Source organism: Talpa europaea (assembly GCF_964194135.1).
Source record: "Talpa europaea genome assembly, chromosome: 7".
NCBI classification, from domain to species: domain Eukaryota; kingdom Metazoa; phylum Chordata; class Mammalia; order Eulipotyphla; family Talpidae; genus Talpa; species Talpa europaea.
The window spans coordinates 81,315,239-81,330,745 of NC_140074.1; the positions used below are offsets into that span (position 1 = coordinate 81,315,239).

Here is a 15,507-nt window from a genome sequence, read left to right on the forward strand (position 1 = left end):
AGTGTACTTCGGTCCTTCTGCCTGCTCTGCTCCCCGCTCTGGCTCTGGTGAATTCTCTCACCCTCCCTTGCTTCTGACTGTACCTAGTGCATGTATAAACAAAAAACAAACAAATAAAAATAAACATGCCTCTAAAAAAAAATAAAATAAAAAATAAACCTGCCTCTTCTTGCTTGCTTGCCTGAGCGTCTGTGAAGTTCCTGCTGTGGCTTTGTGAGACACCAACCCGTGGTGGTCTAGTGGCTGGGACGGGCTGGGAGACTAGACCTGCAAACCTACAATTTCGGTATCAACTCCCAAGTATACAAATTATTATTAAACTTTATATTTTGTTTTCTCCTTTTGTCAATCTGTCTGATGTAAAGGTGTCAATCTAAAAGAATGAAGAAGGGAAGGAACAACACCTCCCTTCCCCAATCCATCTTTCTTCTGTAAACTGACCGTAATTTTTGTTTGTTTATTGATAAGTAACAGCACTTCATCTATTAAATATGTTGCAAATATTTTTTCCCCGTTTGTCATTTGACTTTGGGTTACAAAGAAATATTACTTTTTTATTAATCTTTTCCTGTTTGGCTTCAAAGTGCTTTATTAGGTTTAGAAAGCTTTCTCCAAGAATTAAAAAAAATAATTCTCCCATATTTCCCCTCCTTTCTGGCCAGCGGAAGCGGAAGCCTCATTTAAAATTCTTAAGGGCCTCCCCGGTGGCGCAGCGGTTGAGCGCTGGGTTGCAAAGCTGCTCGCGGCCTCTGCAGCACCGGTTCGATCCCCGGCTGCTCCCCGGCGACCGGAGGAGGGTCCCACGTGGCGCACAGACCTCTCCTGCCGCCCGCTGCTCCCCTCAGCAGTGTGCTTCGGTCCTTCTGCCTGCTCTGCTCCCCGCTCTGGCTCTGGTGAATTCTCTCACCCTCCCGCGCTTCTGACTGTACCCAGTGCTTGTATAAACAAACAAACAAATAAATTAATTAATTAAAAAATAATAAAATTTTTAAATCTTGGGGCATCCCTGGTGGGGTTAAACACTAGGGTTAAGCACCTTACTATGAAGCAATTCGCAGCCTCTGCAGTACAAATTCGATTGTCAGCAGGCCAGGGAGCAACCTATGTGGCGCAGCAGACCTCTCCTGTCTCTCCCGCTGCTCCCCTCAGCAGTGTATTTCAGTGGATCTGCCTGTTCTGTTCCCCACTCCGTCTCTGGTGGATCCTCTCACCCCCTGCACTTCTAGCGTATTCCCCAGTTCTTGCATGCATAAAAAAATAAATCTTAAAAAAAATAAAATGCCTAAATTTTTAATCAATTCAGTGAATAGTGTACACACGCGTATTCTACAGGGCAACCCCGATGTGAAGTGGGCTGCCTGATTGTGGGTCCTCACCAGCATGCTTAAAAGGGACTTATAATAAGACTCAACTGCAGACTCAACTTCACGCGCATGCAAGGGAGGTAGAAGAGCAAGCTTTTTTTTTTTCTGTTGTTTTTTTTTTCCCCCCCCTGCTAGTTGTATCAGCTTTATCACATAAATCTCTTAAATGACAGAGCGAGGAGAAAAAGGAGTTAAAAGAGAAACGGTGAGGGCCTCCCTGGTGGCGCAGCGGTTGAGCACTGGGTTGCGAAGCTGCCCGCAGCCTCTGCGGCGCCGGTTCGATCCCTGGAGGAGGGTCCCACATGGCCGCAGACCTCTCCTGCCGCCCGCTGCTCCCCTCAGCAGTGTACTTAGGTCCTGCCCGCTCTGGTGAATTTTCACCTTCCCGCTCTTCTGACTATACCCAGTGCTTGTATAAATAAATAAATTTAAAATAAAATAAAATACTAAAAAAAAAAAAAAGAGAGAGAAACGGTGAAAGGTTTTCCGTAAAGGTCGGCCAGGTCGCCGAGCCCGGCCTTTCCAGGCCAGCTTCGCCGCTCGCGGACCCGGGAGGCAGCGGAACGCAGGAGCTCGAGCCCGGAAGCCGGGCGGGCCGGTGCCCCAGGGCGGTGCAGGAGCGGCGGAGCTGTTTGGTGGGAACACCGGCTGCTCGCAGACGGCCGCGATGCTCCCCTCCCTGCAGGAGTCCCTGGATGGGGACGAAAAGGAGCTGGAGAGCAGCGAAGAGGGTGGCTCGGCCGAGGAGCGGAGACTGGAGCCGCCGCCCAGCAGCCACTACTGCCTCTACGGCTACCGCGGAAGCAGGTACAGGGTCCGGCCGCACCTGCGTCCCTGCCCTGTCCCGGTCGCTCGGCCCCGCGGCCCATCCCCGTCCCCTCCCGCCGCTCCCAAGCGCCTTTTTCTCCCCTCCCGGCCGAGATCGCTGGCTTCAGGGGCTTCCTCGCCTCCGTGCCGTTGTTCCAGGCCCCGGACTTTTGTGCCAGGCCCTCTCAAGCCTCTGCCCTCCCTCGCTGTCCTGTCATCTTCATAGCGCCTGCCTGTCCTTTGTTCAGCGCACTGCCTCGCACGCTCAGTAGCGTCAGTTCCCAGCCCCCCACCTTGCTGTCATTATCTCCCCGCTTTCCTTCCTTTCCCCGCCCCCCCCGCTGTCCTTGCTGCCTGTTTTTCCTCCTCCCCACCCGACTTCCCTGGGACGCTATTGGTACTGTCATGTCTGTTTTGTAGGGGATAGTTCCTGTACCCTTATGGATATTTAATTAACCTTTTCTCCACCCCTTAGATGACCTGGAGAAAGTAGGGACATTGTCATCCCTATTTTATGGTTTTATGAGGCCAGGCAGTGGTTGAGCCATGCACTTCTTACTTGAAGCATTTTGGTTGACTGCTGACCCCCACCCTGCTTGCAGGCTCCCCATTCTTCGTGTGAGTTTGAGCCCATATCTGATACCTGTATTGCTTTTGTGGCGTACAGATTGACACAGCAACGAGGGGACAGTGATGATGGAAGCCCAAGTGGCACAAGTGCAGAAACTCCCTCTGGTGATGATTTCAGGTAAAAACAGCTTGACCATGACCTATGTATGTGTTTTCATCTTCAGTGCTTCTTTGCCCTGTAGATGTTAGTCGGTACCCTATATCCACGTTCAGTGGTAATTTTTTTGCTTTCTCTAAATCAACCCATCCAACTCACCTATACCCCTACGAGCCTCATCTTTGTTTTGTTATTACTCATTCAAGGCTGGGATAGTGACCCTAAGTGACCCTAAGTGACTACCCAGAGACAATTATGCTGTTTCTTGGTTGGAACTCCAGTAAAACATTCAATATCATATTGGTATCAAGACATTTTTTAAAAAGCTGCTTTTATGTATGCATACAAGTGGGGGGTGAGAGGATTCACCAGAGACAGAGGGAAACAGAACAGGTGGATTGACTGAAATACACTGCTGAGGGGAGCAGCACGTGAGACAGGAGAGGTCTGCTGCGTCATGTGGGTCACCTCCCTGGCCTGGGATCAAACTCGTGCTTCAGTGGCTGTGGATAGCTTCATAGTGCTGTGTCTTAACCCCTTGTACCACCAGGGAGGCCCTGATATCAAGCAGTTTAAATCTAAAAACCCGGTCCACACACATGTTTGAATACACTTTCATGCTCTCCTACTACAGAATAGAATATAACAATCCCAGGAAAGCAGGGATTTGGTGGTTCCTAGCATATGGTAGTAATTTAATACATATTCATTAAGTGAATAAATGAATAATCCTTAACACTTGATACAAGGTAGGATATAATACAGAAATATTATGTTCATTGATTGGATAATGGATGATTTAAGGAATTTTCCAGAAGTCCTAACAGTATTATGGCTATATTTGCATACTTGTACATCTTTTTTTTTTTAAAGATTTATTTTTTTATGTATACAAGAACTGGAGTATAGGTCAGAGGTGCGGGGTGGGGTGGGGTGAGAGGATTCACCAGAGACAGAGTGGGGAACAGAACAGGCAGATTGACTGAAACACACTGCTGAGGGGAGCAGCAGGCGAGGCAGGAGAGGTCTGCTGCGCCATGGGGGTAGCTCCCTGGTTGGCCAGGGGATTGAACTCATGCTGCAGAGGCTAAAGACAGCTTCATAGTGCTGCTCTCAACCCATTGTGCCACCAGGGAGGCCCTGAGTTCATATATATTTATATTTTAAAGATTTATTTATTTTTATACAAGAACAGGGTACAGGCCAGAGATGCCAGGGTGGGGGGGGGGGAGGGTGGTGGTGAGAGGATTCATCAGAGACAGAGCAAGGAACAGAACAGGCAGACTGACCGAAGTACACTGTTGAGGGGAGCAGCGGGCGAGACAGGAGAGTTCTGTCCTGCCATGTGGGTTTCTTTCTGGCGGGCCGGGGCCGGGAATCGAACTCGTGCTGCAGTGGCTACGGATTGCTTCATAGCTTGCGTCTTAACCCCTGCGCCACCAGGGAGGCCCTGAGTTCATATTTTTTAATGGGAAGTTTGATGATTGAAAAGGGAGACCTTTTCTTCCTGAATATTCAAATAATAGTCTCTGTTTATATTCTAACCTAAATCAAACTGAAATTTAAAATTTTATATAAATGATCACTTTGGTGATCATTTATATAAAATTTTAAATCACTTTGGTGATCATTAAAAAGTCATAAATAATCACCGAAGTGGTATGTTTATTCCTGGGATGTAGTTAGAATATTGCAGAAAGTGGAGGATGCACGAAATAGGATCTAGGAGAGTACAGAAGTTAGTGAAGTGATAAATGTAGTGATGGGTAGAAGAAGGAAGGGTCCACTGGAGGCTAGTGATCATTAATTTAAAATGAGATAAGACATCGTTGATGTGAGTTTTTGCCCCACGACATTCCACCGCATAGGTGCAGGTGCAGCATAGACAGAGAGTTGGACTAACCAGGCTGAAGTTTCTCTAAGCAAATATAGTAAGGTGAAAACAACAATGGGGGTGAATGAGAACTTGTGTGGGGGTGTGATTATAGTGACTGATCATGCAATTCAAGCTGAATATAGAGAGGTGCAATGAGGAAAATGGGAAATTTGAAGGACTATGAAAAAGAGTGGGGCATCCCTGGTGGTGCAAGGGGTTAAGACGCAGCAGTATTAAGCTAAACACAGCCACTGCAGCACGAGTTCAATTCCTGACAAGGGAGCTGACCCACATGGTGCGGCAGACCTCTCCTGACTCGCCCGCTGCTCTCCTTAGCAGTGTATTTCAGTCAGTCTGCCTGTTCAGTCCCTACTCTGTCTCTGGTAAAACCTCTCACCCCCTGCATCTCTGGCCTGCACCCCAGCTCTTATATGCATAAATAAATAAAACTTAAAAAAAAAAGAAAAGAAAAAGAGGGAATGCCAGGATTGGGGGTCCCAGTGGAGTCACAGTACTAGAAGGATGTAGTGCAGAGAAAGGACTATTTTACATTGTTCAGTGAGGTAGGAGGTGCTTGGTGATGTAAATTCCTAGAAGTGTCTCTAACTTGAGTTAGAGAGAAAACTCCCTCAAAGTCCTTAAAGAGACTCTGGCCTTTGGAATATTCTGTTTGATTTATGGTATATGAATGCAGTAGTTCACTGATAAGGAATGTGTGTCTCTCTTTGTCAAGCCTCTCCTTGGTGGATACTAATCTACCATCTGAAGTGGAGCCAGAGCTGCGCAGCTTCATTGCTAAGCGTCTTTCCAAGGGAGCAGTCTTTGAAGGGCTGGGTAATGTTGCATCTGTGGAGCTGAGGTAAGTGTAAAATGTGCTGTGTCCTGAGTTTTTATTTCTGAGTTAAATATGAGAAGTGGTGAGAAACACCAAAAGATCAACCTTTATTAAACCTGCAGTGTTCATCTCTTTCCTCTGGCAGCCAAAGCACTAGGCCACACACTTAAACATTTATGGATGAAATTCATTGACTAGCGGAGAACCTACCTTCCAGGTGTACTTAATTTCATTTTGTACTTGGAAGAAATGCATTAATTACCCAAACTGAAACTGTATACTTGGCATTTGTAAGGTGCTTTCACAGATTTTGATGCCATTCTCCCTATAAAAGGAAGCAGCAGATAGACACTCTTAATTTCAGTTTCAGTTGAGGAAATAAACTCTTAAGTTAGGTCACAACACTGATTACATCAGTGGCATTCAGGCTTAAACATAGGAATCCACTGTTGAATTCCAGCTCTCTTTCAATTACACCTCTTTTTTTAAAAAAGATTTACTTATTTATGAATAGAAGTACTGGGGTACAGGCCAGATGTGTGGGGGTAAGGATTCACCAGAGACAGAGTGGGGAGCAGAACAGGCAGATCCACTGAAACACACTGCCAAGTCGGCAAGACAGGAGAGGTCTGTTGCGCCATATGTGGGCCATCTCCCTGACCAGAGAAAGACCCCAGGACGCAGTGGTAATAGTGCTGAGACTCAACCTCTAGGCCACCAGGGAGGCGCTCATTACACCACTTGATGGTAGTTCACTTCAGATCATGATGTTGGTATCAAGGATTATGGGCCACAGCCCAAAGATAAGGCCACTGGATAAATATGTTGCATCTGCCTAGAGCTTCAATACTTTGTGAAGGTTTGTGGAGGGAGAGAACATGCTTAAAGTAAACATGGAAAAACTGAGTGAGTGAAATTCACGTGAATTTTTCACATAAGACAAGACAATTCAAACAGGGGCTACCTACCCTCGTGGTGCAAGGGGTTAAGAAGCAACCTATGAAGCAATCCGCAGCCTCTACAGCATGAGTTTGATCCCTGGCTGGCCAGGGAGCAACCCACATGGCGCAGCAGACCTCTCCTGACTCACCCGCTACTCCCCTCAGCAGTGCATTTCAGTCAGTCTGCCTGTTCTGTTCCCCACTCTGTCTCTGGTGAATCCTCTCACTCCCCCACACCTCTGAGCTGTACCCCAGCTCTTGTATGCATAAATAAATAAATCTTTAAAAAAAAAGAGAGAGAGAGAGAATTCAAACAAGTTCCATGTTTGTCAGGTGCTGCTTTAGTTAAAGGCCATCATGGAATATGTTCTATTTCCTCTGCTATTACAAGGAAACCAAGGAAAAGTCTGGGAAGCTCTCGCTAGTGGGCAGTCTAACAGTATTGCCAAATCAAGATGTCCAGGCTTTAGAGCAAGCCACAAAATTAGATGTATCAGTTATCAAAATAATACATTTTACCTTTTTCTTTTCTAGAACCCCAGGTTATCGGGTCGGATGTTATTACTGCCTTTTCCAACAAGAAAAACTGCTTCCTGAAACAGCAACAACGGACTCTGAGAGTAACACTTCAGAGTATGTGGTCTGTTTTTTAGGAGGTTCTGAAAAAGGACTTGAGCTATATCCTTTCTTTGGTCTTTGAGAATATCAGGAAATTTTGGGAAGGCAGTGGATTAACTACTAACCTCTAGAAAGCTTTTCTTTCCTTCTTTCTTAATTTAAAGATTAATTAATTAATTAAATATATTTTAAACAGATTTATTTACTTATTTATACAAGCACTGGGTACAGTCAGAAGCGCGGGAGGGTGAGAGAATTCACCAGAGCCAGAGTGGGGAGCAGAACAGGCAGAAGGACCGAAGTACACTGCTGAGGGGAGCAGCGGGCGTGGCAGGAGAGGTCTGTGCGCCATGTGGGACCCTTGCCAGCGGCCTGGGATCGAACTGGTGCTGCAGAGGCTGCGGGCAGCTTCGCAGCCCAGCGCTCAACCGCTGCACCACCAGGGAGGGCACAAGATTTATTTATTTATACATAGAAGAACTGGGGTGTAGGCCAAAGATGCAGGGTTGGGGGAAGGTTGAGAGAATTCACCAGAGACAGTGGGGAGCAGAACAGGCAGATCTACTGAAATACACTGCTGAGGGGAGCAGCAGGCAAGACAGGAGAGGTCTGCTGCGTTATGTGTGTCAGCTCCCTGGCCAGGGATCGAACTCAGTCTCTAGCGGTGATAGCATGAGCACTGAGATTTAACCCCTAGGGCACCAGAGGCCCTAGAAAGCTTTTCTTTTCTTTTTTTTTTTTAAGATTTAATTTATGCATACAAGAGCTGGGGTACAGACCAGAGGTGTGGGGGGTGAGAGGATTCACCAGAGACAGAGTGGGGTGCAGAACAGGCAGACTGACTGAAATACACTGCTGATGGGAGCAGTGGGCAAGAAAGAAGAGGTCTGCTTCGCTGTGTGGGTTGCTCCCTGGCTGGCTGGGGATCGAACTCTGCAGAGGCTGCGATTGCTTCATAGTGCGGTGCTTAACCCCTTGTGCCACCAGGGAGGCCCCCAGAAAGCTTTTCTCTGTATTTACTTGAATTTTGTGTCTTCCTATGACCAGTTTATCTTGGCTTATTTTAATCACAGTTTGCATCATTTGAGAATTGTGTATTGAGAGATAAAACAGTACTTTGATGTATCCTTTATTGCTTCCTTAAGAACACACTTTCAGACTTGAATTGGACAAGTATATTCAAGGGCTAAGAAATAACCTGAACTGCGAGGTAAGGTGAATCATTTAATAGGTTTTTTTTTTAAAGATTTATTTTTTTTATTATTTTATTTATTTATTTATTTTTTTTAAAGATTTATTTATTTATACATACAAGCACTGGGTACAGTCAGAAGCGCGGGAGGGTGAGAGAATTCACCAGAGCCAGAGCAGGGAGCAGAGCAGGCAGAAGGACCGAAGTACACTGCTGAGGGGAGCAGCGGGCAGCAGGAGAGGTCTGCGCGCCATGTGGGACCCTCCTCCGGTGGCCGGGGAGCAGCCGGGGATCGAACTGGCACTGCAGAGGCTGTGGGCAGCTTCGCAACCCAGCGCTCAACCGCTGCGCCACCGGGGAGGCCCATTAAAGATTTATTTATTTAAGCAAGCACTGGGGTACAGTCAGAAGCGTGGGAGGGTAAGAGAATTCACCAGAGCCAGAGCAGAGAGCAGAACAGGCAGACTGACGAAGTACACTGCTGAGGGGAGCAGTGGGCGGCAGGAGAGGTCTGCGCCATATGGGACCCTTACCCAGCGGCCGGGAATCAAACCGGCACTTTAGAGGCTGGGGGCAGCTTCGCAACCCAGTGCTCAACTGCTGCACCACCGGGGAGGCTCTCATTTATTAGTTTTTTAAGACAGAGATGTTTAATATACTGTAATGACTATAGTTATCAGACCATACAGGTGGACACCTAAATTCTGAAAAAGTGCTACTTTGTGGGTAGTAGAAAGATGATTGTTAAAAGAAACAGAAATGTAGTCCTATATATGCTTCTGATGTTTTATATACATGAAAAATTCAGTTCTTTAAATTCCATGGCATCTGGTAGTACACCAAATGAGGAAAAGATGCTCTTTGCCTGATTTTTAGGAGCATAAGCTTTATATTCTGGTTAGAACCAATGATCCATGACACTACGCTTCTGGCACTGGACATAATACACAGTGTTATGACTATCCTGCATTTCAATATTTAAGACTTTGGGGAAACATTCTATTTTTCATTAATTTATCCATACCTTTTAAGAACTATGCATTCAACTTGTTGCAATTGTTAAAGCCATGTCTCTTATAAATTTGCGACCCATTACATGTGGTAATGATTCCTTTTACATATTACTGCAGAAGAGGAAAGGGTAGCATAGGAATGAGCCAGGGACCTGTGTCCAGAGGAAGCTCTCCCAAGCTGGAGCTATTCCTGGCTGACACTAGTCCCCAGAGAGTAGTACAGCCAGGAAAGCCAAGCATGCTCATGCACGGCAGCATGTCTGACAACTGGAGTGGGCTTGAGTGCTCTGACAAGTTAACTTTTCTTCCTTATTCACATTTGGAATGTGAATGAATTCTCTGTCTACACTCATTTATTCACCAGGCATATAATAAGCTCATACACGGATATTTCAGACCCTGCAGCAGGGGCTGGAGAGACAAGGATTTCTAAGAAAGTATCTCCAGTGAGTAGTGTGTGTGGTGTGTGGTGGGGGGATGCCCAGCTCTTGCCAGTGAAGAAATAACATGGGACCCTGTTCAGTCTCTTCCATTTATGTAAACATTTCTTAGTAGATCTTTTAAGAAACTCAGTACAGAATTGATCCTCAATCCTTTAATTTCTGACATGCCCAGGAAAGTTGTATCCTAATTCCTTTTTCTGGAGTTCGTAGTGTTAGCTTAAAAAAGGAGGTGTATGTTGCCAGTTCTTTTTACTGACAGAAGTATGGAGAAGAAAATGTGAAGTCCTCTAAGCTGTGTTAAGTCCATTTGCTTTTGTTAAAGCAAATGACATTCTCTCTTAATCTAGGAAAGGGGTCTGGAAAACCACATAAAATCCTACCTGAGCAGCTGGTTTGAAGATGTCGTATGTCCAATCCAAAGGGTGGTTCTTCTCTTTCAGGAGAAGCTCACCTTTCTGCTACATGCTGTAAGTATTCCCCAAACAAAAGCATTTCCTTACTCAAGAATCACTGTGGCATGGGGGCCTCCTTGGAGGCTCAAGGGGTTAAGCACAGCACTGTGAAGCTGTCCTGCAGCCTCTGCAGCACAAGTTCGCTCCCCAGCCAGCCAGGGAGCAACCCACATGGCGCAGCAGACCTCTCCTGTCTCGCCCACTGTTCCCCTCAGCAGTGTATTTCCATCAGTCTGCCTGTGCTGGTCCCCACTTTGTCTCTGATGAATCCTCTCTCTCCCTGCACCTTTGGCCTGTACCCCAGTTCTTGTATGCATAAATAAATAAATCTTAAAAAAAAGAATCACTGTGGCAGAGTTTGGATTATTTAGAGACATTATTATCTTTCAACATTGCTCCCCCCAGCCCCTAGTATCCATTCAAACTATGCTTGCTAGGGAGGGCCTCTCTGGTGGCACAGGGGTTAAAGACACAGCACTATCAAGCTATTGCCAGCCATTGCAATATGAGTTTGATCCCCAGCCAGGGAGCTAACCCACATGGTGCAGCAGACCTCTCCTATCTTGCCTGCTGCTCCCCTCAGCAGTGTATTTCAGTATTTCTGCCTATTTTGCTTCTCACTCTGTCTCTGGCGAATCCTCTCATCCGCCACACCTCTGGCCTATACCCCAATTCTTTTTTTTTTTAAGATTTATTTTATTTATTTATGCATATAAGAGCTGGGGTATAGGCCAGAGGTGTGGGGCAGGGGAGGGGGGTGGTGAGAGGATTCACCAGAGACAGAGTGGGGAGTAGCACAGGCAGACTGACAGAAATACACTGTTGAGGGGAGCAGCGGGCGAAACAGGAGAGGTCTGCTGCACCATGTGGGTAGCTCCCTGGCTGAGGATCAAACTTCTGCTTCAGTGGCTGCTGATAACTTGATAGTGTTGAAACTAAACCTCTCGGCCACCAGGGAGGCCCACACACCCCATTTCTTGTATACATAAGTAAGTAAATCTTTAAACAAACAAACTATGCTTGCTATTAAGATTTTTTTTTTGTATTTACTGTATTTGCTCATAGTTACATTACTATGGTAGAATTGCAAATACTGAGTCTTCCTGTTAAGTAATTTTAAGTAATTACTTTTTGAAGTAATCGGGGAGATGTATACTTTTCAAAAAATTGGAGTAGGAAAACAAAAATTCCAAATGGTTTCTACAATATAAGTATCCAGATGAAAAAATGAAAAATTCCCAGACAAGGAAGTCTTCAATAAATGGCTCAGTTTTTCATTTAAATATGTATTTGGGGGGCCTCCCCAGTGGAGCACAGCGCTGTAAAGCTGTCCGCAGCCTCTGTAGCGCAGGTTGGATTCCTGGCCGGCCAGAGAGATTCCCACATGGCACAGCAGACTTCTCCTGCCGCACCTGCTGCTCCTCTCAGCAGTGTATTTCAGTCATCTGCCTGTTCTGCTCTCCGCTCTGTCTCTGGTGACTCCTCTCACCCTCCCACACCTCTGGCCTGTGCCCCAGCTCTTGTATAAAAATAAATAAATATTTAAATAAATAAATATGTAGTAGGTAAGGGCAACTGTGCTGGCCTAGAGGGTAAGTTGCAACGCTATCACCGCCATAGACTGAGTTCGATCCAGAGCAAGGAGCAACCCCACATGGCGCAGCAGGCCTCTCCTGTCTTGCCCGCTGCTCCCCTCAGCAGTGTATTTCGGTAGTTCTGCCTGTTCTGCTCTCCACTCTGTCTCTGGTGAATTCTCTCACCCCGTGCACCTCTGGCCTACACCCCAGTTCTTCTAAATAAATAAGTCTTAAATAAATAAGTCTTTAAAAATAAGATATAAATAAAGACATAAATAAATAAATCTTAATAAGTCTTAAAATAAATAAGTATAAGTAAATATGTCTTAAAATAAGACATAAATAAATAAGTCTTAAAAAAAATGTGGTGGGTAAATGCAACTGAGACAGGATGGTCCGCTGAGGGAGGGGGCACAGCATTGTTTCAGGCTAAGCATGGTTTGGGAGAGCTCCAGGATTGTGCCCATCAAGCATCTTCTGAGGAAAGTGATGTTTAGTCATGAGTTGCTGCTCTACCAGGAAAACTGTTATCTGTGAAGCTTTTTTTTTCTCTTGTAGGCCCTGAGTTATACTCCTGTTGAGGTTAAGGAATCAGATGAAAAAACAAAGAGAGACATTAACAGGTAATGAACATCATTTTTGGAAAGAGAGGAACTTTTTATGTTTGTTTTTTTTTTTTTTTTAAAGATTTATTTATTTATTTATACAAGCACTGGGTACAGTCAGAAGCGCGGGAGGGTGAGTGAATTCACTAGAGCCAGAGCGGGGAGCAGAGCAGGCAGAAGGACCGAAGTACACTGCTGAGGGGAGCAGCAGGCGGCAGGAGAGGTCTGCGCGCCATGTGGGACCCTCCTCCGGTGGCCGGTGGCCGGTGAGCAGCCGGGGATCGAACCGGCGCTGCAGAGGCTGCAGGCAGCTTCGCAATCCAGTGCTCAACTGGTGCGCCACCAGGGAAGCCCCACTTTCTATGTTTTTAAAGCCCCCTTAGTGCAGAATGAATTTGCTTTCTCCATCCTGTCCTTCATTACTGTTGATGGAAAAGGACTTTGTGTGTCCAGGTTTCTGAGCGTGGCCAGTCTTCAAGGCCTTATTCATGAAGGCACCATGACATCTTTGTGCATGGCCATGTCGGAGGAGCAGCACAAGTCTGTCGTCATCGACTGCAGTAGCTCCCAGCCTCAGTTCTACAATGCAGGTGAGCCGCATCTCTGAAACAGCTTTCTTGGGGCTCTGATGAGTCTCCTTTTTTGCACTCAGAACCAGTGATTCAGACTTATCCTTCCTTCCATCTGCTATTTGACATGTTTATCCCAAACTCACCAAAACCAATATTAATTGTAGGAACATGGAAATCACATCATGCCTAGCAGTTCCATTCCTGTGTACATAGAGAAACGCTTATTATGTACATAGAGACAAATATAAAAATGTTTATAAAGGCATTGTTTGAAATAGCAAAAAATTGGAAGCAGCTTAAATGTCAATCAACAGGAAAACTGATTTTCAGATAGTGAAATACAGTATAGCAGTGAAATAAATGAACTAGAGCTATGTGTCTCAGTATAGCTTGTACATACACTATTTAGTGAAACAGACATTTAGGAAAAATACGTAAGGGTTTAACATACCCAAGATAACACTACATAGGGTTTAGAGATAAAAACAGTATGTGGCAAAAGTTTAAAGAAATTCATGGAAATGATAACTCCATCTGATGAAAAGGAAGAAGGGGGTTAAAGTTGGTACGAGGCACATAGGGACGTCAACCATTGTGTTATTTCCTAACCAAGTGGTGAGTACAGTACTTTTTTATACCATTGTAGATGTCTTAAATAATTCACTATAAAAAGAAATAATTTATAAAAAGAAAGAATATCTTCCACTTTGTAGGATTTCATTTTATTTATTTACTTTTTCTATAATATAGGAAGCAACCGGTTTTGTGAGGATTGGATGCAGGCTTTTTTAAATGGTGCTGAAGGAGGTAACCCTTTTCTTTTTCGACAAATAGTGGAGAACTTTAAACTAAAGGTAAGTAGTTGGCAGTGTGCCAAGTACCACCTAATTTTTGTTTGAATTTTAATTAGTATCAGTAGCAGAGTAACAAGTCTTTACAGCAGTGATATCTATTAAGTAGGACATTCTCAAACCTAGTAGCCTCAGAAGACTATTAGTTTTCGCATTTTTCACTGGCTTCTGCATACATATCATTTTATTTCTAATTAATTGGGTTGAATGCTTATATCTTAGGGACGTCAGTCTTATAATTTGTGACATGTCTAAGTTGGAAAGCACATAAAAAGTGGTTCAGTGCCTAAGGGTTCAAAATTCTGGTGGGAAGTGGCTTGTTATCACCTTACTTAGGAGAGTTTAAGTAATTTTACTTTATATAAGAGATTTTGTTCTTATATATTGAAAAAGCACATTAGTGATAGAAAATGACAAATATTTAAAATAAAAAGCAAACATCTCACAACATACTGAGTTCTCAGGTAGATAGGAGGTTTTTTTTTTAAAAAGTTTTACTTTTATTTATGCATATAAGAAACTGGGGTGTAGGCGAGAGGTGTGAGGGGTGAGAGGATTCACCAGAGGCAGAGTGGGGAGCAGAATAGGCAGATCAACTGAAATACACTGCTGAGGGGAACAGCAGGTGAGACAGGAGAGGTCTGCTACACCATGTGGGTATCTCCCTGGTTGTGGATCAGATCAAACTCAGGCCTCAGTGGTTGGTGATTGCTTGATAGTGCTGAGACTTTAACCCCTGTGCCACCAGGGAGGCCCCGGTAGGAGGTATATTTTAGGCTTCATTGTTATCTTACTGAACACATCTTTAACTGGGTATCCTTTTCTAGGCCATACAAGACACAAATAATTTGAAGAGATTTATCCGACAGGCAGAAATGAATCATTATGCTTTATTTAAATGTTACATGTTCCTAAAGAACTGTGGTAGTGGAGACATCCTTTTGAAGATTGTTAAAGTGGAGCATGAAGAAATGCCTGAAGCCAAAAATGTGGTAGCTGTCCTGGAAGAATTTATGAAAGAAACTCTCTCCCTAAGTTTTTGATCATAAGTTTTGAGATGATTATATTGTGAAGTTGTACATTGGAGCCTTGGTGGTGGTGTAATTGTTCAGAAGATTGCTATTTAAGATTATCTGAAATGCATTCCAGGTATCTTCATTTTTTACTTTTAAATTTTAACTTAATTAAACATAAAAATCTGAGGAACAGCTTCACTGAGTCATAGATAAATATATATTGGAGTTGTAGAATTTTGGTATTATCTCTGGTGCCATAAATTTAGACTTATGAAGTTGTTGGTTAAAAAACTCCAGGGGTGATTTTGTGGCTTCTCCTAGAAGTTTGCTGTAGTATTTAGAAATTTTTCCTCCCAGAAAAATCATAATACTTCTCAATAAATTACAGCTTCCTTAAAAAATATATTCCTAGTTTAGGGCAGATTAGCACAGTCACACCATCTCAGAGACAGATATGTGCATCCTGTGGGTGCTTGACAGATTTTTTTTTTGGTCTGGTTGATAATGGCATGAACAATGAAACCAGCTTTAAGTCAATGTGCAAATCATGAGTCTGTAAGAAATTAAAAAGAACTTAAATATAAAGCATTGTTTCTGATAGAAAGCTCCTGCAGATTG

At 44.4% G+C, this 15,507-nt stretch overlaps 1 protein-coding gene across 1 annotated transcript; it reads left to right on the forward strand.

Annotated features, from left to right (window-relative positions):
- Positions 1-1,132: 1,132 nt before the first annotated feature.
- Positions 1,133-14,995, forward strand: LOC311172866 (protein Njmu-R1). The gene is made up of 10 exons (XM_084236404.1): positions 1,133-2,171; positions 2,839-2,919; positions 5,508-5,633; positions 7,085-7,234; positions 8,327-8,378; positions 10,164-10,283; positions 12,404-12,468; positions 12,904-13,040; positions 13,773-13,876; positions 14,701-14,995. Exons 1-10 carry the CDS (start codon positions 2,032-2,034, stop codon positions 14,914-14,916), a joined length of 1,191 nt encoding a protein of 396 aa, XP_084092530.1. The 5' UTR covers positions 1,133-2,031; the 3' UTR covers positions 14,917-14,995.
- Positions 14,996-15,507: the final 512 nt, after the last annotated feature.